The 27,462-nt window shown below is 41.9% G+C and overlaps 1 protein-coding gene across 1 annotated transcript; it reads left to right on the forward strand.

Annotated features, from left to right (window-relative positions):
* Positions 1-26,417, forward strand: HEPACAM (hepatic and glial cell adhesion molecule). The gene is made up of 7 exons (XM_032230107.1): positions 1-88; positions 12,579-12,920; positions 16,249-16,530; positions 20,543-20,636; positions 23,206-23,279; positions 23,944-24,014; positions 26,112-26,417. Exons 1-7 carry the CDS (start codon positions 1-3, stop codon positions 26,415-26,417), a joined length of 1,257 nt encoding a protein of 418 aa, XP_032085998.1.
* Positions 26,418-27,462: the final 1,045 nt, after the last annotated feature.

A 27,462-nucleotide genomic window follows, 5' to 3' on the forward strand; every position in this document is an offset into this window, starting at 1 on the left:
ATGAAGACAGAAAGAGAAGCTTTGTCCAGAGTTTTCAGCACTCCGGGTTTCGTACATATCGTTTGCCTTTTTGTAATCTACTATGCAGGTAGGAAACTAGCCTTCATAAAAACATTTGGGCGAAAGGTATTTGAGTTATGGATCGAGCAACTGCTCCTGTGAAAGGGAGGAAGGTTCTCTTTGGATGCTGGAACACCAGGGTGTGAACTGCCCAGCTTCTAGGCAGAGACGTCAGAATGGTCCAAATACCTACTCTGTCCCTTCACAGCTCTGTAACTGAAATGAGATGGCTTTAAATGCATTTCAGTGTCTGTTTTTAAAAAAATGAGTTATTATTACACTGTTTTTTTATAGAATAGTTTCCAGATCTGTGCCTCTCTAAATCTAGGGAAGTCTTTGAAGGAATGCATCTTGAATACTCGTTCTGGTCAGGTATGTTTTTAAAACAAGGCAGTTTCGACTTTCAAGCAACGCTGGGAATATATACAGAAAAAGGATTGATAATGGCATAAATAAAAGGATGATCTTAGCAGTATTTAAATTCCCTATGTGTGTATACAACTTGACATTTCAGTGAATTTAGTAGATTTTTCTCTTGAATCAATATGTGGAGAAACTGTGTCTATTTGCTTATTGGGACGTTAGATTTATTGAGTCCCTGTGGGAGTTCTACTTCTGAGCAATTGTACGCAAGTGTTGCATTGCTGATTTTGTGATTTGCACTTCCTGGATTATGGAATATGTTAAGATTAAGTTGCTGAGGAGTGGATAACTATAAGATTCCCAACTGTATAGTGAAGATACTTTTTCAGTAGTTTTCCAAGTAGACTAGTTAGAATTGATATGTAAAAGATTAACATGGAGATAATAACTACTACATAATTTATGGCAGCCTTTCCTGGTTGGAATCATTAGCTGGAGAGGATGTGAATCTGTAGCCTGGAAAAGCTGGTTGATAGGTGGGTGTATGGATAAATAGATCATTTAAAGGTAATTACCGGTATGTCACACTATAACATATTATGTCAATCTGTAATTTAGAATGTCACCTTTCTTGGATACAGAAAAAAACATTGCACCAGATTGTTTAATCCGCATTGCCTTCCTTCCATGCTTATGTATTTTTCTATTCTTTCTATTTGCGATAGTTAGGAAAGGAATTTGAATGAAAGTTTATTCAAACTTAACATGGTTGTCTCAGGTGAATTATAGGTACCACTAGCCATGATTAGTCAACGAATTATATTATTTCAAAAAGTGTCAGTATTTATTAAGCCATCATTTGTTGCATTCACATAACACACAGTCATAAACCATGCATTAGGAGCTGCAGTGAAGGAAATATGTTCATGTAGCTTTTTACACACCTGGTTTCCGAGGTTCCCAGGTTTAATGCTTAGAGTTTGTGGCTTTTGCCCTTGAAAGTACTAGATTTGTTTGTTCCTATGTAGACATGAACAGGTGTCGTCGGACGGTCTGTTTCTTGGGAAAGCATCTGGGGGAAGCAAACAAGCTAGGGAATTTTCAAACAGGTCTTAGGTAGGTTCACACCTGAAAAACAAACAAACAAATGTAACTCTTTGAAGTGTATAAGCCACAAATCCCATGCATTAATTCACATAAACTAGAAGATCAGGTATGTCACAAGCCATATGAACATCTTTCTTCACTGCAGTTGCTAACACATGGTTTATGGCTTGGTGTTATGTGAACCCGGAAAATGAAGGCTTAATTAATATTGGGGCTTTCTGAAATAATAGCTGCATAGGTGGTAGGATCAAGTCTATGCCATTACATGAGATGTTAAAGAAAAAGGCTTCCTTGATTTAAACTGGATTCCTGACAACTTCATGGATATGCCCTTGCCTTTTTTTTGGCAGTGATATGGTCATCTACCATTGTCTTCTGACTTCCTAGACCTTTTGACTTTCGAGTGTAGCTGATAACTCTGGGATTTTCTAATAGTTCCCCCATCCTTGTATGAATCAGGCACAACCCTTCTTAGCTTTTGTGAAGGCTTAGTCAAGGTAAACTAGATTTTGCCATCAGCTATGTAGTGTATTTCTATTTGAATACAGTAATTATTCCATGCTAGCTAAGACCAAGAAATCAACACATTCATTTTATGCAGATTAATGTCTTCTTGTAACCTGGGTTATTGGATTGAATTGTTTGTTTCAATTAATATAATGGGGCATTTGATCTTTTCTTGGCCATTTTTAAATGGCTTCCTTGTTAGGAATCCAACCTTGTTTTATTTGGCCAGCATATGATTTGGGGAAAATACATGGAAAGGTAACTTGTCTGGATTGTGCATATTCACTACTAAAATACAGTAATATAGATGGACTAGAATTCTCCAGGGTTGAAGGACATCAACTTGAAAAAAACCAGACTTGAAGCTTAAGTGGACCTCAACAGTCTAAATGCTCAGAAACCTATATGGGAATTCACACATTCCTAAAATAGTAGATATAATGAGTGGAAAGCTCTAGCCCACGGGTGAAACTCGCCATGTCACATTGCCGCCATGTGATGTTTCTGGATGTTTTCCCCATTCATGGAGCTGGGCTGGGCGTGGCCTGCGTGTAACACATCTGGCCCATGGGCCGCCAGTTTGACACCCCTTTTCTAGCCCAATGTTTTGTTTTGAACTAGAGCCCCCTCCCCTCTTCAGAAGAGGAAAAAGAACCAAAGAAAATGTTGTCCTTCCAGTCAAGATGACTTTATGCAGAACTAGGCCTAATTTAGCCGCCATTTTGCTCTGAACGTGCTCTCAAAATTCCAAATGCATTTATGGGATCAAAAAGATTGCCTATTTCTTCAAGATACACTTCATCTGATTTAGTTGATGCTAATTTAGCAAATTTAACACTCTCATATTCCCAACAGTGGCTGTTAAAAGCCACGAGCAGGTGCATTGCTACGAGGAGGCCATTTTGGGTTCTATTGAAGCCAGGCCAAACCAGAAGCATCCCTATCTGAGGCTGCCTCTGCTTCCTTTGTCTGGCTGGTGATGTTGCCAAGCCTTTCATGTAACTTGATGAATCAGAAATGCTGCTGTTCCTTATACTACAGCCTTTTAAATTAGAGCCAGGAAGGAGCTAAGCCCCACAACCGAAAGCTTTGTCCTTGGCTCCTGGCAGTCTCGAGTCTACCCCCAAATGTTGGATCCGATGCCTAGGAGACCAGCACGCCCTCCCTGTTTCCAGCAAAGAAGCTCCTTTGCCCAGGATACAAAATGTACTGGAAGTACACAGCTTTCAAAACAGTCAGCTTGAATGACTGCCAACTGTTTCCAAACGTCTTTCAGCGAACAAACACTCCTGATTCTATTCATAGTGTCCCAACCCTAGAAGAATTCCCTCAAAGGAACATCTAGGGGCTAGCCTAGCCCACCTGCAGTGAAGCAGAACCACCCAGTTATTTTGACCTCCCTTCCTCCAGTCGTCTAAACTTGTTTTCTCAACCAGACACCCTCCAGATGGGTTGGGACATCAATTCTCATAACATACAGGCAACGGAGAGCATCACATTGGGGGTAATTAATGGAAGAGAAAGCATAGATTTTGTTTATTTAGCCTATGGCATCTACAGAGGTCATTCAATCACTGATATACAACTGTAAGTTTAAATAAAGCATCAGGATGGATGGATGGATGGATGGATGGATGGAAGGAAAGATAGATAGATAGGCAGCTAGACAGACAGACAAACAGACAGACAGACAGATAAACAGGCACAGTATCTATCTATCTATCTATCTATCTATCTATCTATCTATCTATCTATCTATCTACCTACCTACCTACCTACCTACCTACCTACCTACCTACCTACCTACCTCCTATTGCTAGCTACTTAAATAGCTAAATACAATAGCTATCTAGGTAGATAGCTATCTAGCTATATACAGTAGCTAAGTAGCTAAATGACAGATGATAGATGATGCGATAGATAGATAGATAGATAGATAGATAGATAGAGTAGATAGGGTAGATAGATAGATAAATAGATAGAGTAGATGATAGATAGATAGATAGATAGATAGATAGATAGATAGATAGAGTAGATGATAGATACGGTAGATAGATAGATAGATAGATAGATAGATAGATAGATAGATAGATAGATAGATAGATAGATAGATAGATAGAGTAGATGATAGATAGATAGATAGAGTAGATGATTGATAGCTAGCTAGCTAGCTAGCTAGCTAGATAGATAGAGTAGCTAGCTAGCTAGCTAGCTAGCTAGATAGATAGATAGATAGAGTAGATAGATAGAGTAGATAGGGTAGATAGCTAGCTAGCTAGCTAGCTAGCTAGATAGATAGATAGAGTAGATAGATAGATAGATAGATAGATAGATAGATAGATAGATAGATAGATAGATGATAGATATATAGATAGGTAGATAGACAGACAGACAGACAGACAAGACAAGACAAGACAGAGATCGTCTCCCAGATGAGGCCCTTGAATGCCATTCGTCCTTCTCACAGGAGCCTTTCGCTCTCGGGAAGATCTGCTTTGAGGTCTTTCCTATAGGGATGGAGAAGAAATCTGTCACCAAGATCTTGGAGACTGAGATTGGCCATGCCCCAGATAAAAGCCACACATCAATTCCACAAGAGCCCACTTCTTCTAATTCTAAACACCTTTAGAAAATAGCATTTTCTGGAAAGATGAAACTTGAAAGCATGTCTTAGAATACTCAATATTTTTGAACATGTATGAGAAATGATTGCCTTCTTTAAAGAATATATAGTAAGAGATGTGTTGAAATAAATTTAGATTGGGGAAGTTACTTTAAAAAGCATGCAACTTATTAGGGACGTATGTACAAGATACTTTACCACAGGCTGAAGGATAGAACTGAAGCTGGTAAGGCAAAGAACAGAGAGAACATGGCCATCATCCAGTCGTGGAGTACAATTTAATAAATGCTTTAAAATTGGTCCATCCCCCCATGCAGACACTATTCCTTTCCTTCTTGTGATTAAAATCTTATACATCGAGCTTATAAATACAGCCCCATTTTCCCCCTGATTAAATATATGCCACCTGATTTTTAGCTGAATAGCAGGAAAACAAATATATTAATAAATAATTCAATAGGATTCAAATTAGAGAAAGCAGGTGTTACCAGACAGATAGCAGAGCTCTGGCTGGTGTGTCATTTAACACTTCCTAGCAAGAGTAGAAAGACAACTGGCGGTGCTACACAAGAGACAGGATCAACTACTATCTGAAGTTAAAACAGTTTGAGAGTACTTGATCTTACTTCTGGCTTGGTTATGCCCCAGAGGTGGGTTCCTACCAGTTCGCACCTATTCAGTAGAACCAGTTCGTCAAATTTACTGAACCGGTTAGAAGAGGTTCCACCAGTGGACCCGTAAAGCAGGCCACATCTACAGAAGAGGTTCCAAAATTTTTTGAAACCCACCACTGCCATACAGACACAGAGAGACAGACAGACTGACACAGAGAGAGAGAGAAAGAGAAAGAAAGGAAGAAATAAATAAAGAAAGAAAGAAAAAAGAAAGAAAGAGTGAGAGAGAGATGAAAGAAAAAAAGAAAAAAGGGACAGAGAGACAAAAGGAAGGAAAGAGAGAGAGAGAGAGAGAAAGAAAGAAAACACATGGCCAGCAAGCCACTCCCAGCAGGTCACATGGCCGGCAAGCCACTCCCACAAAGGAGGCCACACCCACAGAGTAGGTTCCAAAAGTTTTTGAAACCCACCACTATTATGCCTTCACCAGTAAATAAAAAAAAATTCTAAAGGTAGAAAGAGCTGTATAGTTAAGTGCTTTTTCCTCTCAGATTTATGGAACTCATGATATAGCCTGAAAATCTGTTTTAATGCAGCTGATAAGAAGCATCATAGCTAACTGATCAGGGGTCTCCACATGGAATAATAATAAAAAGCAAAACGGCAGCCATGATGCCTATAAAACCAGGTAAGGCTTCAATTAGACAATTACATCTTTATTTATTCTTTTACCATGCCCCGTGGACAACTACACAGTAATTGATTCAGTCTTTGGATGGTCTGAATTGTAAGGAGACTTGGAATAAAATTACATACCCCAATAACAAAGTCACACACTTTGCCTCTTCAATGCAATAGTAGATATTTTCTGTACTGTACATTTCTGTGAGTCCTACAAACATATAACTGAGGGCTTTTATAAAAGAAACCTAAATGCTGTGTCTGCGGTGACTATAACATTCAAGCCACACAAGCAGAAATATCAAGGATATACACTGATGTAGATCTCTTCTCTTATTCCTGGTGATAAGTTATCCTACAGCTTATTAGAAAAATTAAAATATTTGGGTGATTTGTAGAAGTCCAAAGCTGCTATTGGCTATCAAGGAACAGGTGCATTATTACTCCTTAAAAGTGCCCATCTCATCCTTACATATATTAATTATATAACCCTAACCCAGGGGTGGGTTTCAACCGGTTCGCTGCGGTCCCTGCGAACCGGTTGGTCGCCGAACCCGGAAGTAAGTAACTTCCGGGAACGGCGAAGGGCCCACCCGCGTGCCCGCGCCCCTGCACGCCCGCGCCCGCTCCTTACCCAGTTTTGATGAATTCTGCGCTTCCACGCATGCGCAGGACGCATACAGCGCCTGCGCAATCCTCCAGGAGCAGCTGGAGCATCGCACAGACGCTAGTACGCATGCGTGCGCCACGCGTGTGCGCAAGGACGCCGCCGGCCTCGTTCCAACCAAACCGGTTGGAACGGGGCGAGAAACCCACCCCTGCCCTAACCCTAACCCTATCCCTAACGTGGCAAGATATATAGAGACCATATAGATCTAAGAAAATAAACCTTAAAAAACCAATGTTGAGAATGTGGGAAAGAAACCCTAACCCTAACATGGCAAGATATATATAGACCATATAGATCTAAGAAAATAAACCTTAAAAAGCCAATGTTGAGAATGTGGGAAAGTGTCTGGAAAAAATATACATACCAGTGAGTAATTAAAAGCTAAAGATGTCCTTGAGCTGAGCTGAACTCTGGTGAGTTCATCCATTCAGGGGTGGGATTATTTTTGGAGAGAGTGAACAGAAATGGCTTGCCATTATTGCCTCAGTATATTTTTAAACTTCCCAATCTGGCACCTACCTGTCCTTAGCTGATCTTCAAAAGTTATCCGGGGTGAAGCCTAGTTGTTGAATGACCTACCTCTACAGGGAATCCCAGATTGTTTTTTCCCCCCTTCTTCTAAGAAAAGCCCCAAATAGATCCGAAGAAAAGAAAAGCCGCATGAATGAGAGGACACTGCTTTGATTTGCTTTTCCTCCACTGTTTGACATTATTTGTTCTCAACCCAATTGCTTTTGTTCCTGTGCTTCTCCCTGATCTGTGCCCTTCCACATGGGTGCTTTCACAGAAAGGGAAAAGGACATCTCCTCAGAAACCTCCCATCATGCCACAAGGAAGTCGATTTAAATCAGAAATGCTTGTTCTTTTTTTAACCATGTCGTTCTTGAGCATAGGGTTGCCTTCTGTTTACCCTGAACTGACAATGCGAGATAATAAAACAGTAGAAGTTTGGATATCGACAAATCTCATGATCTTGGGCTTGATTTAGTCCTTCCATGCTGCGTACATAGTTCCTAGTTTCCATGGTTTCCCCTCACGATCCACATTTCTACCTGTTACATACAGGTAGTCCTCGACTCACAACAGTTCGAAGTTACAACGGCACTGAAAAAAGTGACTTATGACCAGTTTCCACACTTATGACCGTTGCAGCATCCCCATGGGTTAACATTCAGATGTTTGACAACTGCTTCATATTTATGACTGTCGCAGTGTCCCGGGGTCGTGCGAACCCCTTTTGTGACCTTCTGAGAAACAAAGTCAAGCGGGAAGCCAGATTCACTTAACCAACTTAATACATGCAGTGATTCACTTAACAACTGGGTAGAACAAATGGGTGGAAACTAATCAAGGAGAGAAGCAACTTAGAACTGAGGAGAAACTTCCTGACAACTAGAACAATTAATCAGTGGATAAAAATCAAGCTTGCCTCCAGAAGTTGTGAATGCCCCAACACTGGAAGTCTTTAAGAAGATGTTGGATAGCCATTTGTCTGAAATGGTATAGGGTTTCCTGCCTAGGCAGGAAATGCCGACTGGCAACCACACGGAGGAGAGCCTTTTCTGTTGCAGCTCCGACCCTGTGGAACGACCTCCCCGTTGAGATCCGTACCCTCACCACTATCCAGACCTTCCGCGCAGCCCTCAAGATCTGGCTCTCCCAGCAGGCCTGGGGATAGGTTCCCAATTTACCCGCCCGAGTGTTTGATTGCTGAATGAAAGTTGTGTTTTTACTATTTTTTCTTTGTTCACATACTGTTCTGTTTTTGACACTGCACCCCCCTCCCTTGTGGTTGTAAGCCGCCCTGAGTCCCCTCAGGGAAAAGGGCGGCATATAAATCCCAATAAAACTCTAAAACTCTAAAAACTCTAGGCAGGGGGTTGGACTAGAAGACCTCCAAGGTCCCTTCCATCTCTGCTATTGTATTGTATTGTAACTATGGCAAGAAAAGTCATAAAAAGTCATAAAATGGGGCAAACTCACTTAACAAATTAGCAACAGAAATTTTGGACAGAAATTGTGGTTGTATCTTGAGGACTACCTGCGCTGCTCCTTGGGCAGCTGAAACTTTCCAAAAATGACACCTATGACACTAAGTGTGTTTTGTGTCTCAACCGCCTGGTCTGATGTATCCTGGTTTCTTGATTCTCCCTCCATTGTAGGGATATACAGGTAGTCTTCAACTTACAACCACAGTGGAGCCCAAAATTTCTGTTGTTAAATGAAACATTTGTTAAGTGAATTTTGACCCATTTTACCACAGTTGTTACACGAATCACTGCCGTTGTTAAATTAGTAACCTGGTCGTTAAGTGATTCTGGCTTCCCCATTGACTTTGCATGTCAGAAGATCACAAAAGGGGATCATATGATCTTGGGACATAAATATGGGTCAGTTGCCAAGCACCTGCATTTTGATCAGTAATTAGTAATTTAGTAATTAGTAATTTAATAAATTTGTATGCTGCCCAATCCCGTAGGACTCTGGGCGGCTTACAGAAACAAGATAAAAGTTAAAAATAAAAAAGATACAGTTTTAAAAACAACACACCATACATTCCATCTAGATGGGGCTGGACCTTGTTCAACAGCCCCAGGCCTGCCGGAACAGGCAGGTTTTAGTGATCACATGGCCACGAGGACACTGCAATGGTTGTAAGTGTGGAAAACAGTCATAAGTCACTTTTTTCAGTGCCGTTGTAACTTTGGTCACTAAACATACTGTTGTAAGTCAAGGACTACCTGAGTCCTGCATTCCTGGTTCCATCTACAGAAATAGAGTCATAGGAATCAACTCTTCTGAAATCTCGAGATATCCATCCCAAACAATGTTAGACTGAAAAGCTGACTTAAAACAAAAGAATCTCTCTTCTCCCATTCGTCTCCCTTTAACATTAAAACTTGAGAAACTGGACAAGTTTTGCCTCCTATCAAAAATTTTAGGACAGCCTTTCCAGCCCTGCAGTACTCAGGCAAATCAGAATTGACGCTTGTCATGGCTTCTTGCGCTTTCAATTAAATGCTTCCTTCTTTTCACCTCCACTTTTTTTTTAAAATTGAAAATTTTAGAAAAAAAAAACTTTTACAAATATTTATCTCCCTCTCCCTCCCCTCCCCACCCAAATCCCACCCCCCAACCTCCCCCCCCTCCCCGACTTCCCAGAACCAATAGAGGGTTATAAATCTTTAACAAAGATATTCTAAAATAAACTTAAAAAAAAAAAAGGTAATATCATCTTTCATTTGAGCTCTAACTCCTCTTTTGCTAGGTTAACTCTAAACAGATTATATCATTCCTTGTTTATCCAGTCATAAACTATCTGGAATTTCTTAGTCCCATATTTATTTTGAGTATAGTCAATCCATCTTCTCCACTCCAGTTTATATCTCTCATTTGAATGGTCCTTGAGATATGCTGATATTTTAGCCATCTCTGCTAGGTTTGTTACTTTTAATGTCCATTCTTGAATAGTAGGCAAATCTTCCTTCTTCCAGTATTGCGCCACCAACAGTCTTGCTGCAGTTATTAAATGCAAAATCAAGTTAGTCTCTATAACTGTACAATCAGTAATTATGCCTAACAAAAATAACTGAGGGGTAAACTTTATCATTTTTTTAAGAACATTTTGCATAATCCACCATATTTTTATCCAAAATGTTTTAAACTTTCTGCAAGTCCACCATATATGATAGTATGTAGCATCAGCACAACCACATCTCCAGCATTTAGGTTGTAAATTCCTTTTCACCTCCACTTTTAACTTCTTCAGTTTAGTGCCCATAGGGAAGCGTTTTCTTAATTATATCCATATATATATACACTAAGTGGGATCGAGTAAATGGGATCAAACTTCAAAAGTGACCTCTTACACTTCAGGTGATACCAGCAGAAGCCTGGTGAGATCCACCTTCTAAAAAGAGGTTCAGCAAGTGGTGGGGATGGAGAATCGATTTCACAACCAGTTCTTAATTTAGTCTGAAGGACGTTCTCCCACTGCTGACTTTTCCCGCAAGGCACACCAAGTGTAATCCAGCTCAATCTTTATCAAAGCCTATTGAAATGAATGAGAGCTTCAGAAAAGCATGTGTACGATTCGGTATTTCCAAACAACATGGAGAAGTTCAAGGCGTATAGAATTTTTTGGGGTGCTGGATGCAAAAATTTGAGCGAATGTCTTCTTTAGCCTGTCTTGTTGTCGAACATACATCAGTTTGTTATCATTCTGACACTTAGCCTAAATGTCACTGAACTCATTCTTTTACACGAGAGCACACTTCCGAGCCAAGACTTTGACACTCTCACTGCATTTGACAGTCTCACTCTTCTGGGTGCTAAGGAAAGGAAAGGTCAACCGTGTTACATCTCGGACTCTCTTTAGCTTATATCAATCCCTGAAGAAAAAAAAAAAAAAAGCGAGTTCTGGCAAGTTTCTGAACAGGGTTTAAATTATGTTGCATTTAGGCACAGTGAATTAATTGTTTGTGCAGCACCCCTCAGCACAGTCTAGCATTCAGCCCTTCTGGCTCTTTGCGGAAGGGTCTCATTAAGGCCTCTGCTAGGGAGCTGTAGGAACCCCTGTTAATTAGCCAGTTACATTAGCAGCCCTGGAATGAAATGTATGGTCTATAATTAAACAAGCATGCCGTAATGAACACATCATGCAATGCCAACCGTATCCTATGGCATTCATTAGTGTTTACACTCGAGCGTGCACATGACTGCAACCTAAACTTTTATTTTCTATTGAATTTAATTAATTATCCAATCGACTTGCTAAACCTCATCCTTGCTCTTTTTCTCCTTTGCCTCAATAGCACAGATCCTTCAGCCCATCTGGTAACATCCGCACAACAAAAGCTCTCTTCAGCCAATATTGGTCTCTGTAAGCTTGGAGTTAAATCGGTGCCATGATTTTTAAATGAAATATCAGCAACGTGGTACTCCAGTTTTATGTTAGCCTATACACTAAGATCACTTACAGGACAGCAGTGCGCTGGGTCCTCACAACTGAACCTTCTTTTCCAAGTGAGTTGCCTTCTGGGTAACTGGACTGCAGCTCCGTCATCCACATTCGGCATGGTCTTTGTAATCAGGGAGGTCTTGATTATAATCTCATCAGTTCTGGATATTTTCTTGGCTAGCAAGTATTAGTGACTTCAAATAATACACGAAAGCATGTATTAGTGACTTCAAATGAGTCAGCAATAGCAGTAGCACTTGGATTTATATGCCTCCCCATCAGTGGCGGGTTTCAAAATTTTTTAGAACCTCTTCTGTAGATGTGGCCTGCTTTGTGAGAGTGGCTTGCTGGCCATGTGACCGGATGGGAGTGGCTTGCCGGCCATGTGACCGGGTGGGAGTGGCTTGCCAGCCATGTGACTGGGTGGGCATGGCCAACTTGTAAAGTGTGGTGAAACTCACTTAACAACGCTCTTGCTTAGCAACCAAAATGTTGGCTCAGAAACTCTGACATTGAAGTGTGCAAGTCTTAAAGCTGTCAAGTTACAAGACCCTTGCACCCCTAACCCTTTAGGGAAAAAAACCCCAGGGGTGTTCAAATTTGACAGCTTTAAGACTTGTGGACTTCAACTCCCAGAATTCCTCCTCTCGCTCTTCATCTTGATGATGTGTGTATGGGTGGGGGAAGGGAGCTGGAACCGGTTCTAAACGGAACTGTAGATTTGTGGAACCTCTTCTATAGAAGAGGTTGAACTGGCAGGAACCCACCCCTGCTCCCCATAGTGCTTCATAGCACTCTCTGAGTGATTTACAACCTTAGCATATTGCCCCCAACAATCTGGGTCCTCCTTTTCCGACCTTGGAAAGAGGAAAGGCGGAGTTGTCAAACTCCAGACGGTGGGCAGAGTTTGCCTGCAACACTGCATTCTAACCACTGCACCATCAGGATTCCTTTTTAATATCAGTTATATTTTTATTTCTTTTCCCCCCTTAGAGCTGATAGACGGAGTCAATATCACCAGTCCGGTATTACTGATCCATGGCACAGTCGGGAAGCCTGCCCTGCTCTCTGTGAAATACACCAGCACAAGCCATGACAAGCCTGTGATCAAATGGCAAGTGAAGCGCACCAAGGCGGCCACAGTGGTGCAGTCCATCGGCACAGGGATCATTGGGAACCTGCGCCCAGAATATAGAGATCGGATAAAAATATTTGAGAATGGCTCCCTCCTGATCAACGAGTTGCAGTTATCCGATGAAGGGACCTACGAGGTGCAAATCTCCATCACGGACGACACTTTTACGGGCGAGATGAACATTAATCTTACAGTGGACGGTAGGTTGGTCTTAGAGTTATTGCTTTGTTGATTTTTATTTACTTGCATACATCTTGACTTAATATCCCTTGGCCCAAACAACGCGTCAATTTATTTATTTGTTAGATTCTTACCATGTCTTTATTACTTAATAGATAACCCAAGGTGACAAACATACCTAATTGTTCTGACCCCCCTCGTTCCACACCCAAGCACACTCTGAGCCAAAGATAAGTTACGGCATTTAATTAACAGACAGACAGGTCCTTGGCAGCAAACCGGCACAGACAAGCTTGGGCAGCAATAAACACAGATAAGGCTTGGCAGCAATCCTGCCTGCCAAGCTTCTAACAATGTTCTCCGACGTTCGATCCTGTGTTGCCTTCTGCAAGAGGGGCGTGTGGACAAGTAGTCTGTTTATAGTCTGGAGAGGAGCCTAATGACCACCAGCTGAATGCAATTACCTCCTGTAACTGCGCAACTGTTCCTGACACCTATTAGCTCTTTGGTACCATGCATCCAGGAACAACTCACTGCTGGCTTCCGGCTCACTCTCCCTTGTCTCCTCCCCACTGGTCCAAGGCTCAGGTACCTCCTGGTGGCCAACCAGCCTCTCTGCACCCTGTTTGGAGTTGGAACCCTGTCCAGGGTCCTCCACATCCTCCAAAGCCGACTCATAGGGCCCCTCGCTGTCGGAGTCTGGTGGCAGCTTCAACAGCTCCTGCTGGGCCACAACACCTAATATTCTTCTTTCTGTTTTCCCCAAAACAACACTCTTGTGAGGTGGGTTGGGCTGAGAGAGAATAGTCTTAAGTAACTGATGGTGTTACCTACTTGGGTAATGAAATGTTTGCAAGAAAACAACCAAGCTCAAAGAATACCAAGGATCCAGGGGTGGGTTCCAGCTGTCACTACTGCCGGTTTGCGAGTGGGCGCAGTGCATGAGCATGCACAGTGCAATAAACATTGTTCTGCGCATGCGAAGAAGCAAAAAACAAAAAACTGGAGAACCGGTTCAGGAGCCTGGGTTGCTGCCGGTTCCAGTGACCCAGACCGCCAAACCACTACGAAGATGTTGCTTCCAACATGGCGCAGTGGTTAGAGTGCAGTACTGCAGGCCACTTCAGCTGACTGCTATCTGCAGTTCGGCGGTTCAAATCTCACCGGCTCAAGGTTGACTCAGCCTTCCATCCTTCCAAGGTGGGTGAAATGAGGACCCAGACTGTGGGGGGCAATATGCTGACTCTGTAAACTGGTTAGAGAGGGCTGAAAGCCCTATGAAGTGGTATATAAGTCTAACTGCTATTGCTATTCGAACTAAACCACCAGATGGATTTTCCTTCCAACAGGTGACGAGGGCACAACTAACTGGATGTACAGTTTCTTCCTTAGTGCATATGGAGTGGAGGAGTAACGGACTATAGATTTGAGCCAGTAAAAGGGGAGGAAACTGCTGAACCATTCCTGGAAATATATTTGAATCTTTAGAAAGCATAAATGTAAGAAACTTCAAGAAATTCTACCATGATCACGTTAGGTATAAGTCCAAGTCAAAAGACCCTGTGATAGGCTTTCAAGATTTTGCTAAAGTACCCTAACTATATTAAAGTACATTGTAAAACTCCTAGAAATTCTCATTTCCTGATCTGGCCTGTCTCAAAAAAACATGACAAGGAAATGAAACCTTCATCCACATCTCCATATCAGTTCAGATCTGTATTGATATAACTTCCCCTGGCAAATATTTAATTGGAGTCTTCCATCATCGGAGTTGCATGGTTAGGGATTATGCTGCTTTCAGAATATATTTATTTGAGGAACTGGTACAGCGGAAATATAATGAACATTATTACCAGCGCATGCTGGAGACACCAAGCTACTTTGTCTCCTAAATGTTCTGAACTAGGCTTCACTAAATCCTGAAACAGACTCCTTGTCCTGAAAAAAAACCCTTTTTATTTGGCTAATGTGAATTCCTAGCATTCACATCCTGCAAAGTCCCGGCAAACAGTCTTTCAAGGGTGAATTGAAAACACAGACCTCATCAGTCCTTGGATAGTTGCCAGGCTGATAGTTTCCAGGTGCAACGCTATACAAGGAAATACTTGGCAAGGAGTCTCTCAGATAAGCAAATCTTCACTAACTGTCTCCTGCAAACACCACTCCCTTTTGCTCCTATTTATTCCCTATAGGCGGGGTCATTCAGCATCCTCTTATGCCTTGACTCCCGAGTCAACCTCTGTTCCTTAATTGTTCCCTTCTCCTAACAGCTCTGTGCATGTGCACATTGGGAACAGACTCCAGCTGTTCTTCAGCCCCACTTATCTCCGACTCCGAAGGTAGCTTATAAGTGTAGGACGGCCCTGGCCCCATCTCTGCCTCCGACGCAGAGCACTATCAGAACCTTCCCCAGACTCCAGGACTGGGCCATGTTCCTCCCCAAACTCTTCACTGTCCGAGTCTGCCACTAGCTCTGCTCGGGGCCACAACACTAGATTAGATCCTGCAGCTGACTTGGGTTTAATTCAGGAGTGGGTTTTGGCAGCCGCGACTGCCAGTTCACTCAGGGATGTGCCACACATGGACGTGCGCTTGATGCGTGCATGCTCAGTACAACAAAAATTGCTCTGTGCATGCGCAGAAGCAAAAAACAAGATGGCGGTACCTATGGCGCCACCGGAAGAACCAGTTCAGGGGCATGGCAGGCCTGGGTCACTGCCCGTCCCAGCGACCCAGGCCACCCAAGTACTACCGGTTCAGTCGAACCGGTCCGAACCGGTAGGAACCTACCACTGGTTTAACTGTAAAAGGTCCATCTGGAATCACTTTCTGCTCAGCAGACTATATATAATCAAGGTCAATTAAACAATGGCTTTGTGAATTATTGTCTTTCTCTTGGTGATTGGTGAATAATCTATAACAGAAGCCAAAAAAGTCCTGAGTGATTTCACTAAACACATTTCCCATCGGTTCCACCACAAAACCGCGGACGACAAAATCGCGCTTGACGAAAGCGCGCATTTGACGTCATCACAGCGCGACGAAAACATCGCGCTGTGATCGATAAATGTAAAAATAAAGCAAAAACCTTACCCTAACCCCCCCCAAACCAAACCCTAAACCTAACCCTAAACCTAACCCTTAACCTAACTGCTTTAATTTTATTTTTATTTCAATTTTTAATTTTTTTCCGTCGCGCTGTGATGACGTCAAATGCGCGCTTTCGTCGAGTGCGATTTTGTCGTCCGCGGTTTTGACGGGTCACGTTCCCATCAACCGTCTTCCTCATCCATCATCTGCGTCTTCAAGACCAACAAGATGCCATTTTATTTCTTTTGTTGATTCTAGTTCCGGTTTCAAAGCCTCACGTTGCCTTGGCCTCCTCAACTGTGCTGGAGCTGAGTGAATATTTCTCTTTCAATTGTTCCCATGAGAATGGCACTAAGCCCTCCTATACATGGATGAAGGACAACAAGCCACTCAGCAATGACTCTCGGCTGATCCTCTCCCATGACCAGAAGATCCTCACCATCACTAGAGTTCTGATGGCCGATGACGACACTTACAGCTGCCTGGTAGAGAATCCCATCAGCAAAGGACAAAGTGCGCCTGTAAAACTGACAGTGTACAGTAAGTACGGGATGCACAAATCTATACACATGGCAGTTGCACAAAATCTTGAATTGTAATATTTTTATTCTTGTTTTAAATTGTTTCTATTATAATATTTATGCACCGTTTTAATCAATGACGTGCAGTGAGGTTTATGGCTGGCGAGGCTGTGGCACGACAAAACCGCGCTCCACTAAAGCGCGCCCGATTAAACCGCGTCGCTGACATCATCAGCAAGGCAACAACAGCGACCGCGGAGAAAAAAGGGCGCTTTAAATAGCGCTTTGAAAGCAAGCCGATTCAAGTTAAGGTAAGGGTTAGGTTTAGGGTTAGGTTTAGGGTTAGGTTAAGGGTTAGGGTTAGGGTTAGGGTTAGGTTAAGGGTTAGGGTTAGGTTTAGGGTTAGGTAAAGGGTTAGGGTTAGGTTTAGCGTTAGGTTACGGGTTAGGTTTAGGGTTAGGTTTAGGATTAGGTTTAGGGGGGTTAGGTTTAGGGGTTAATTTTAGCTTTAGCGTTCACAGCGTGCTTTTTTCATCGTGCTGTGATGACGTCAGCTACGCTGTTTCGTCGAGCACGCTTTAGTCGCACGCGGTTTTGTGGTGGAACCGGCGAGGTAGTCCTTTCCCACGACACCCCACTTACTAAAGCACTTTTTTATGCCCGCCTGAGCTTGCGGCAGCCCGCCTGAGCTCTGCCGCGAAAACAGGCAGGCAAAAGAGACTTTCTTTCGCCCACCTGTGCAGCAGGACAGCTCAGGCAGGCTGCTGCGGGCTCAGGTGGGCGAAAGAAAGTGCTTTAGTCAGTGGGGTGTCGCGGGAGAGGAGAGAATGCCTGAGTATTGCATTTATTAAAGAAAAAAGAAAAAAAAGGAAATTTGAAGGAAAAGAGGGAGTGTGAAAAGCGGGGCATCGGAAACGGAGAAAGAGAGGAGGAAGAGTGAGCGCGACGCTGCAGCTTTAAACAGAATGACAGAGTTGAAGCCTCTAAAAAATGTGCCCTCTACTATGAGGCAGGAGAACTGCATGCCTCAACTACCTCGGGATTTTTTAGGCTTTTAACCCTCGCTTAACTCTGCTCTAGCGCCTAAAAAGTCAGACTAGATGAGGCATGCAGTTCTCCTGACTCATAGTAGAGGGCGCTTTTTAAGAGGCTTTTTTAAACAGGCAGTCATTCAGGGTGTGGCAGCAGCTAGCTAGCCTAACCTCAGCGCTCACCTTTTCCTGTTTACATTTTTTTTCCTTTTCATGATTGACAGTGGTGAGGCTGTGCCTCCCCTGCCTCCCCTGACTGCGCGTCACTGGTTTTAATGTTTTTATATAGCCATTTGTTCACTGCCCAGAGTCACTCTGTGACTAAGATGGGCAGTAGATAAATGTTATAAAAAAAATTAGAATAATTTTTTATTAAGTTTTATGTTAGGATAAAAATTAAACAAAAATTAGAAAGAGAAGAAAGAAAGGAGGAAAGAGACAAAAAAAGGAATGATTTCCAATTTTATTTTGGTGCAGTAGATTTCAAAAATAACACAGACTCAAAATTTAGTTACATTTCACAACATTTCAAAGCCATTTCTGTAATGATAAAATCGTTCTAATCACCAAAACCTAAATCAAGGTTTCATTTTTTCCAGTTCTGAGAAAAATCCAGAAGCAGATTCCTAATAGAACCAAAGCCAGCTAAATTCCTTTCTTTAATTAAAGTACTCAATTTCACCATCTCTCCGTCACCTTTGTCATCCACTCTTCCATGGTGGGAATGAATGTCTTTCCATCTTCATGTTAAGAAACGTTAAGAAAGAAATATAAAGACGAAGATAATGATGATGGTAATAATAACAATAAGGACTTAGAGAATTGGCTAGCTGTTTTGATAAACTCAGATTAATAAAGTGGCCCCTCTTAATGATACTTCAGATTTGGGTTGTGTCTTCTCTTTGTTACTTTTCCCCTCAGCCAGACCTTTTGAATTGAAGTAATGATGATTATTTAAGTGCTGTTTATTGTTTTGAACTAGAGTCTGACTGTTTAATAGCTCTGTGTGAGTGTAGTTCTTATGTGTATAGTTTGATCTGTTTGCTACTTGGAAAGCTTTTGAAAAGACATTTGCAAATTGAAAATAATAGAGTAATGAGGAAGGAGATGCCGTGGGAAGAGTAAAGATTATAGTGGGGTATAAATCTAAAGAATAAAACAGGGGAAACCTTGAGTTGGAAATCAGCTTTGGCATTAGCAAAGTGCTACGGTACCATTGCCAAGAAAACAAAAGTGTTCTGAATGATCAACAGGAATCAAGTTTGATTCAAGGAAGAATTTATTTTACTGCTCACTTTGCCTCCTTCTCCTAACCCAAAGGTGCTTTTTCAAAAAGCAACTGGAGTTTTCTTTGCTCCCCCCGCCCCCCTTGAATAGGTTTTGTCTCCCATCAGAGCTGAAAAATCTTCTTGGGTCAGGTGGAAAACATTTTCAAGGAAAAACATAAAGAAAAATTCAGTTGCCTTTTGAAAAAGCACCTTTGGGTCAATCATGGCTTGGATGACTGAGAATCTCCATAGACTTCTTTCTCTGACTTACATCCCATGCCCATTCCTATGTTCTGTTGCTTTGTGAGCCCTTGGAATCTACATAAATATGTATAGGAAGCAGTAATGGGATTCAGCCAGTTCGCGCCTATTGGGGAGAACCGGTTGTTAACTTTCTAAGCAGTTTGGAGAACCGGTTGTTGGAAGAAATCTTGTTTTTTTCCACTTTACAGGGCTAATCCTGTAAGGAAGGCAGGAAGGAAACATTCTGGTGTTGTTTCTAGCCTAATCTTTATTGCCCTGCTTACAGAAACTGCCTCTCCGGTTGACCCTTATGACATGTAACAGCTAAGGCGAAGCGCCCATCAACATGAATGATGTTGAGCTGGCCATGCCCACCCAGTCACATGACCACCGAGCCACACCTACCCAGCTGGTCATTAGGGCAGGGAATCAGTTGTTAAATTATTTGAATCCCACCACTGATAGGAAGAGAATCTCTGTTCGACTTTCATAACTCTTGTTATACAAATAAAATTCCAGTACTTCATGCAGAGTCTCTTTCCTGACTATCTCAAAGTGTTGATACAAGCATTTGATGGTTGCATTTGCATTACAGCATCATTGCGCTGATACCATCATATTGGCATCAACCTGATTTGCAACTTCCATGGGCAAGTAGCCCACTCAGCTCTCCACAACTTTCTGTTCTTATTCTTTCTCCAGTCTTATGTACCTACTATTCCCCCTACAAGAATATGGAGAGTAATATCTTTAAAATAAAACATTATTTTGGTTCAGAAACTTGACCTGACCCAGGCCTGACCCTCTCCACCCCACTTTCTTGACAGTATCCTACAAAATAAAAGGGAGCGCAGAAGAATGGTGATGTTTTGCTGGCTAGTAAGCTGGAATTGGCAGGTGATGCCAAAGAAGGCAGCCAGGTCTCCATGGATTCTCTAAAACAAGAGTGTGAAATATTGCCTCTAAATAAAACTCAGGAGGTACCATAGTTATAAATCAAGGGTAAGGCCACAGTTGTACAGACTGTAGCCAGATGGTCCTGGATTCTTGCATGTTGTGAACTTCCAGTTCTTCAAGGAAACACATTATTTTTGGCTACCCCTTCCTAAGGCACTGCTTTGAAAGAATAACAGCTTATAATAGTCATAGGAAGGAAGGAAGGAAGGAAGGAAGGAAGGAAGGAAGGAAGGAAGGAAGGAAGGAAGGAAGGAAGGAAGGGAGGGAGGGAGGGAGGGAGGGAGGAAGGGATTTTAATTCTCAGAGATTCCAGTCTGCAGTTATAGAAGTGCATGTACAATATGTGTACAAGTATAAAAGTAGAAGCTTTCATCAAATACCTTCTGATAATTTTACCTTTCCCCTCAGAGTTCAGAAATTCAGCATAAAGCCACAACCTTTTAGTTTAATCCTTGAGGTTTAGGCGAATCTCAAGTGTTACTCTTTTCATTTAATTAATCACATCTCTAATTCAATTTTTGTCTTTTTTCAGGAAGAAGCTCCCTCTATATAATCCTGTCCACTGGGGGAATTTTCCTTCTGGGTACCTTAGTGACTGTCTGTGCCTGCTGGAAACCATCCAAGAAGTATGAACCTGAATGCATATTATCTATAACTTAAACATAATATCCCTATTGGGAAATATAGACCTGCTCATTATCTACAATTACCAATGTCCTCAGTCCCCCCTCCCCAATGAAATGAAACACATTTTAAGGCAAGCCATCTCCTAATAGCAGATGGTTCAATTTTTGCTTTATTGTAACCTTGGTGAAACTGTGCTGGCTCTGGTACTGCGGTGGTATCCAAGCTAGGCCACTTACTTGAGATCTGAAATAATCCTACTTTCAAAATAGCAATAGCAATTAGACTTATATACCGCTTCATAGGGCTTTCAGCCGTCTCTAAGCGGTTTACAGAATCAGCATATCGCCCTCTCAGTCTGGGTCCTCATTTCACCCACCTCGGAAGGATGGAAGGCTGAGTCAACCTTGAGCCGGTGAGATTAGAACCGCCGAACTGCAGATAACAGTCAGCTGAAGGGGCCTGCAGTACTGCACCCTAACCACTGCGCCACCTCGGCTCTCATGATGTATATCATGTTGAAACGCACCCATTTCTCCACTTCCCCCAGCAAAATTGTGAAGGGAAATTATGGATTTGCCTTGGAACAACACTTTATTAAGAAAACCAATCCATGCTTTTAGAAGGCATTTAGCAGTGCAGCCCAAGGTACATTTAATAAATCAATCCTATTAATCAGCCAAACAAGGGAAACAAAACTGGGGTTCAGAGATCCATTCTGCAAAACTGTTTTTTTTCCCAAATGACAGTCATTTTCACCGTTGCTTGCTCTCTTTGTTACTTCTCATCGCTTATATCTCTTCAGCAGCTTCAAATATGTACAGCTGGGTGCTTTATAAAGTTGTTGTACATGTAACTGGAGCAAACCTCACATCTTGAAGTGGAAAGAAATAATTTAGCCCAGGTCTTCCTTTTCCTTGGATTAGAGTAGATGGATGTGAAACTGCTTCCTGATAATGCATGTTAGTGAAATTCTGGATGAAATAAATTCCTTTACGGTGATTACGGATGAGAGCTCTATATAATAATATTTCAGTTAATGAGAGGTAGCCTAACGTTTCAAAAATAGGAATTGTAAAATGAAATTAAAGACAGCGGAAGAAATCAGCAATTCTCATCTCTTCATTATAAATGGACGATAGATGGCAACACTCCTTGCTATATCTTGATTGGTATCTGACAGCAGCAGTTTAGTGTAAAATTCATTTGCTTTTGTAGGATGGGTGGAGGTGCTAAGTTCTGGAGAATCTCTGTAATGATCACAACCAAGGGCCACATGCTGAACTGTCTTTGTCTCTCCAGAATCAAATAGGCATAGGGATTTTGTTATAAACTCCAGATCCAGTTTATTTCTTCAGAACTCTGGAGAATGGCAAAGCGTGGTAGACCAGACCCACTCTGGATTGATCCAGGATAGACGGTTAATCTCTGCATACCATAATTCCTGGCTCAATAGTGCTTGAGGTGTCCTTAAAAAGAATCCATAGTTTGTATATACCTCAATTGCTATGGTACAATTTTAGCTTAAGGAGTCCTTCTTCATGAGACTTGTTACGTAAGCTCCCCGTTGGGAGAGCGAGTACATTCAGAGAAGACAGTCAGTCATCAATGTCTTTCAGTTAAGGGATAATTCAAATAGCATAGTCCAGTAACATATAATCAGTCCAGTAATCAAAGTTTGTTAGAGTTGTGTTAGAGAACACACAAACCAGCATACCGAGATACTGCAGTTTAAATAGGCTTTTACTTTCGTGGAAATAGAGGTATCAGAGTCCATCAAACAGTCCAAGTCATACACGGATAAGACAGTCAGTCATCAATGTCTTTCAGTTAAGGGATAATTCAAATAGCATAGTCCAGTAACATATAATCAGTCCAGTAATCAAAGTTTGCTAACAGTTGCAAAACTTACAATAGCTCATGGCACTCAGATCAGTTTAGCCCAGCATCTAACAATCAGAGAGAGAGCTAACAGTCATTCTGGCTCCCTCTTATGGCCAATTGAGGAAAACATCAACCAATCACATTTTACAGCATGATTTAAAGTAACAGGTACAACATTGTTACATGATTTATATATTGCCAACCCAACCGTTAGAATTATATTCCTAACAAGACTCCAAAAAGACTCTTACACAAAAGAGAGGCCATCTGCACCCTGCATCATGATTTTTGTAATTTTTCTCCAGTGTTTTCTTTGCAGTAGGGGAGGTACCAGCAGATATTTGGAACTAGTGGAAAATGTGTATGTGTATGAGAGAGTTTCTTAACATCTCCCCCCCCCCCCAGTAGTAATTTCTTTCCAAATCTATATTGCTCCATCGAGAAAAAGACTTTTAACATCCGTTGCTCTTTGGTGGAACATTGAGCAAATCTGGAGAGAGTGCAGCATACAAGTCTGGCATTTTCCACAGGTCATCATGGGACATATTCTGCTCAGCTTTGTTGGAAGGTAGCATTTGAGACTGAAATGCAGCTGTCCATTGCATGTGGCACATAGAATATCAAGATGGCTTTACCATAAGCAAGCAATATCATTAAGACAAGCTCTTGGGCTTTCTTTCATTGTAGGAACAAAAGGAAACTTGAGAAGGAAAGTTCCTCAGAATATCTGGACCAGAACGAAGAACACTTAAAACATGATGGTAAAATAATTCTCCCTTACTAGACTGGGATCTCTCTATGACAACCTTTCCCATCTGATGCTCTCCAGATGTGTGGGATCACAATTTCCAGAATTCCTAGTCAGCATATTATTGACATCCCATCTTACTAATGTCCGGCTGGGCCCTAAGTTGTGAGAAGGATTCTTAATTTACAGAATTTCTTAATGAGGTTTACACAAATGTATAGAGGATGATTTTTTTTTAATCAATGAGAATGAAAAATGGAACCTTGGTTTAATTTGGAGATATGGGGTTTATGCTGCTGAAGAAGTAGAGGAAGAGAGAGGCTATTTTAGACAAATTCAATTGAAGTAACCCAGTCAAGTACATCAAATTGGATCAACAAGAGCACCAGAGGCCAAGGCAGGCTACTTGACTGCAGATTCAATCTTGGTAAGTAGAGATGCCGATCACCCACAACCATAGATATACAGTATATTAACAGAGATGGACAAGGGTGTTGCGGGAAAGATTTATAACCAACAGAGGACTTAATGCAATTATAGAAGTTGGTCTTTTTAGCAACAAGGTACTTATAAGCTGCCTATCACTGGCACATTCCCGACTTGTCCACAGGAATTGTTTTTACACATTAAAAAGACCCTGAAATAATATCAATTTCCATTTTTGCTTTATTATGCAGTTGAGGTTGTTCCTAGAAGCAGCGAACACGAACGCAAGAATCCAGTGGCTTTGTATATCCTGAAGGACAAGGTACAGTATATCTCATGCTGTGAGGTTCGGGGACTGCTTTTAACTCACATGTCAACCTTCATGCAGATGATGTCGGCAAGCCTACTGAAAGATTCAACATTATAATGTGAGGACTGATGTGAACCTGGAAAAGGTTGTGGCTTTGTCTCTCTTTGCTATTGGAGACAACCTTGTTTTCCTTGGAGGTCTTTAAGAAGAAATTGGACCACCAGTTGTCTGAAATGTTGTAGATGTCAGCCTTCCAAATATCATGCAGAATTAAATCAGAGTTGAAGGCAAAACTATGCTTAAAATTCCAATTTAATAAGGCAGGCATGTTGGCATAGTGCTGTGGGAATCCAACTCTGGAAGTTACATCAAAATCCCACCCAGTTAAAAGTTCATGATCTTGTCCCCACACCCACAGTCCATCACATGGTCCAATCTTTTTCTTCCACGCTGGTGTCTACGCCTAATTGCTTCCGGTCAGGTGTAAAGGTTTGGGAGACAAAAGATGACTTTGAGCTTCTAGGAAGGAATTTTTTATTTTGAAAACAACACATTCTACCCCTTGCTAAATCCCCCCTTAATAAGAGTGTGGCAGGCCAAAGATTCTTAAAGGAACCCCTGCAGGCCTGACAGTAGGGTTTCCTGCTTGAGCAGAAGATTGGATAGAAGACCTCCAAGGTTCCTTCCAATCTGGTATTCTGTTATTCAATATTAATAATATAACAATTATTCTCCTAATAACATTATTTTGTTAATAATATATCAAACCATTCACCTATGGCCAGCAAATACTTAATTTGATTTATTTACTTAGTTAAAGAACTGATAGGACCTCCTGAACCAGCTAGTGATCTCATCTAGTAAGCAGCTCAGAACAACCAATAAAAACAATGGAATAAAAATACCTTTCCCAGGAGAGGAGGAAGGAAGGAAGGAGAGAAGAAAGAGAAGAAAGGGGGGGTAGGAAGGAGGGAGGGAAGCAAGGAGGGAAGGAAGGAGAGAAGGAGAGAAGAAAGGAGGGAAGGAAGGAGGGAAGGAAGAAGAGAAGGAGAGAAGAAAGGAGGGAAGGAAGGAGGGAATGTAGGAGAGAAGGAAGGGGGGAAGGAAGGAGGAAAGGAAGGGGGAAAGGAAGGAGAGAAGGAGAAAAGAAAGGAGGGAAGGAAGGAAGGAAGGAGGGAAGGAGAGAAGGAGGGAAGGGGAAGGAGGGAGGGAAGGAAGGGGAGTAGGAGAAAAGAAACGAGGGAAGGAAAGAGGGAGGGAGGGAAGAAGAAGTAGGACCGTTGCAAGATAAGATGGATCTATGGGATGTTAAAAAAGCAATCTTCAAGTATATTGTTAACAGTAGGGAAAAATTGTTATAAATACATATTATTAATAACAGTTATGAGATCATATAATTGTGAATGTATATATGAAATTGATAAAATAAAATAAAATTTAAAAAAAAATACCTTTCCCTCTTCCAACCAAAACTACTGATCTCCTGACAGCCCCATCCAGGCCCAACACCTGGGGGAAGAGGCAGGTTTTCACAGCCTCCTGAAAGACTAAAAGAGTGGAGGAGGCCCCTCGAATGCCAAGTGTAAGGCTATTCCAAAAGGCTGGGATGGCTAGAGAGACTCTAACTGTAGATTATGTCCCAAAGGTGCTTTTTTTTTTCTTCCAAAAGGCAATTGGACTTTCTTGCTTTGGAAATGTTTCGCTTCTCATCCAAGAAGCTTCCTCAGCTCCCAGTGCATTTCTCTTCAGAACCGAAGAAGCTTCTTGGTTGAGAAGAGAAATGTTTTCAAAGCAAGAAAGTCCAGTTGCCTTTTGGAAAAAAATGCACCTTTGGGACCTGGATAATTCAGAATCTCCATAGACCACGTTAAATTAGCCACAGATGATATCGTAGTAGTAGCTCCCTACCGCTTTCCCTCTTAAAGCAAGCTAATAGTAAAAATTCAGAGGTTAACGCATCATAAATGAATGGTATATGCAATTGCTTAAACACTAATAAATCCACGAATTCAATCTGCTGGTCTAACAGTTGTCAACCCGCATGTGGATGTTAGAGTCTATTCATTGTTTCTGACTGCAGCTATATCTGTATTTTCCTGTTTTTCAAAGGATTCTCCTGAAGCTGAAGTGGAATCCATCCCTGACTCCAGAGAAGCTGTTCAACCTTCACCACCCAGTTACTCCAGTTCTCCACCTCCTCCTGCAAGATCCCCTGGACTGCCCGTTTGGGCTGCCCGTAGGCACCATCGTTCCCCTGCCAGGTCTCCGGTCACTTCCAGAACACAGACCTCCCCCACCAGGCCCCCCAGCTCACCGGGACGGGTCCCAAACGCCACTCGCTTGGTTCGGACTGCAGGGCCTCATCTTATCCGAGAGCAACAGGGGGAGCCCAACACCATGGAAATCAATGCTTAAAGACAGCTGGCAGAGTGTATATCTGTGCCTGTGTATATAGAGACAGCGCCCCTTCCTGTGGCCGTTTCCAGAGGTAGCAGTAAGTCAACTCTAGGCATTTTTTGCACATGCCAATGGGTTTTGCCTAGTAAACGGAAGAAGTTTGGATCCCGCTTCTAGATTAAAAAGTGAACCCCAGTGTTTTCACTGATTGTCTGGATTTGCTTTATGTAATTACGGTAGGTTTGATGCTCCAAAGTTCTGCGTGTTTCAAAGGGCCACTAACTTGCTATCTGTAACATCCGCCAAACAGCATACAATTATTGCTTCAGCCTTTTTTTATTTGCAAAAAAAAAAAAAAAAATGGTGATGACCAACTAGTTGCCATAAAATCTGGTGATTCCATCCAAACCTTGTGAGACTTATGAATGTATTGCTAACAGGTAGGAGAACTGAGAGACTACGCAGTTGCTACTTCTAACAGTGAAGAAAGTATGTCTGGAGTGCCGTTTTATCTATGTTTATTCTTAGATGTTGCGTTCAATCCAATCTGAGTTCTACACAGTGAAGAAGTTTCAGGATTGCAACCATAAATAATTTTGCTTATAAAGGACGTATTTCATCAACGAGATAGTCATCTACTGCAGCCAATATGATGAAGCATTGTGAGACATCTTAAACATTAACATGTTTTTCTTCACCTGACCCCTTTTCATAAAGCACATTAAATATTTTATAACATTTCTCCTCCTCCTCCTCCCTCTTCTTCTTCTTCCTTTACTTCTTCTTCCTCCTCCTCCTCTTCTTCTTTCTCTTCCTCTTCCTCCTCTTCCTCTCTGTTTCTCAATAAATAAATAGTTCAGCCATTATGCAATACAAAGAGTATCTCTTTAAACACACTAGCCTTTAATAGCTTAACACTTTCCAGGTTCCTTGGAATCCTCGGTGATAATGCTGGAAGTTGAAATACGGTTCCACCACAAAACCGCGGTGGACTAAAGCGCGCTCGACAAAAGCGCGTACCTGACGTCATCACAGCGCGACAAAAACATCACGCTGTGAGCGG

Source organism: Thamnophis elegans, chromosome 13 (assembly GCF_009769535.1).
Source record: "Thamnophis elegans isolate rThaEle1 chromosome 13, rThaEle1.pri, whole genome shotgun sequence".
Lineage (NCBI taxonomy): Eukaryota > Metazoa > Chordata > Lepidosauria > Squamata > Colubridae > Thamnophis > Thamnophis elegans.

Bases quoted from the DNA above. Each gene is read 5' to 3' on its own strand.
- HEPACAM (XM_032230107.1), top strand. From the start codon at position 1: ATGAAGACAGAAAGAGAAGCTTTGTCCAGAGTTTTCAGCACTCCGGGT. The intron at 16,531-20,542 runs GTAAGTACGGGA...GTCTTTTTTCAG, and splicing joins TGTAAAACTGACAGTGTACA to GAAGAAGCTCCCTCTATATA. The intron at 20,637-23,205 runs GTATGAACCTGA...CTTTCATTGTAG, and splicing joins TGCTGGAAACCATCCAAGAA to GAACAAAAGGAAACTTGAGA.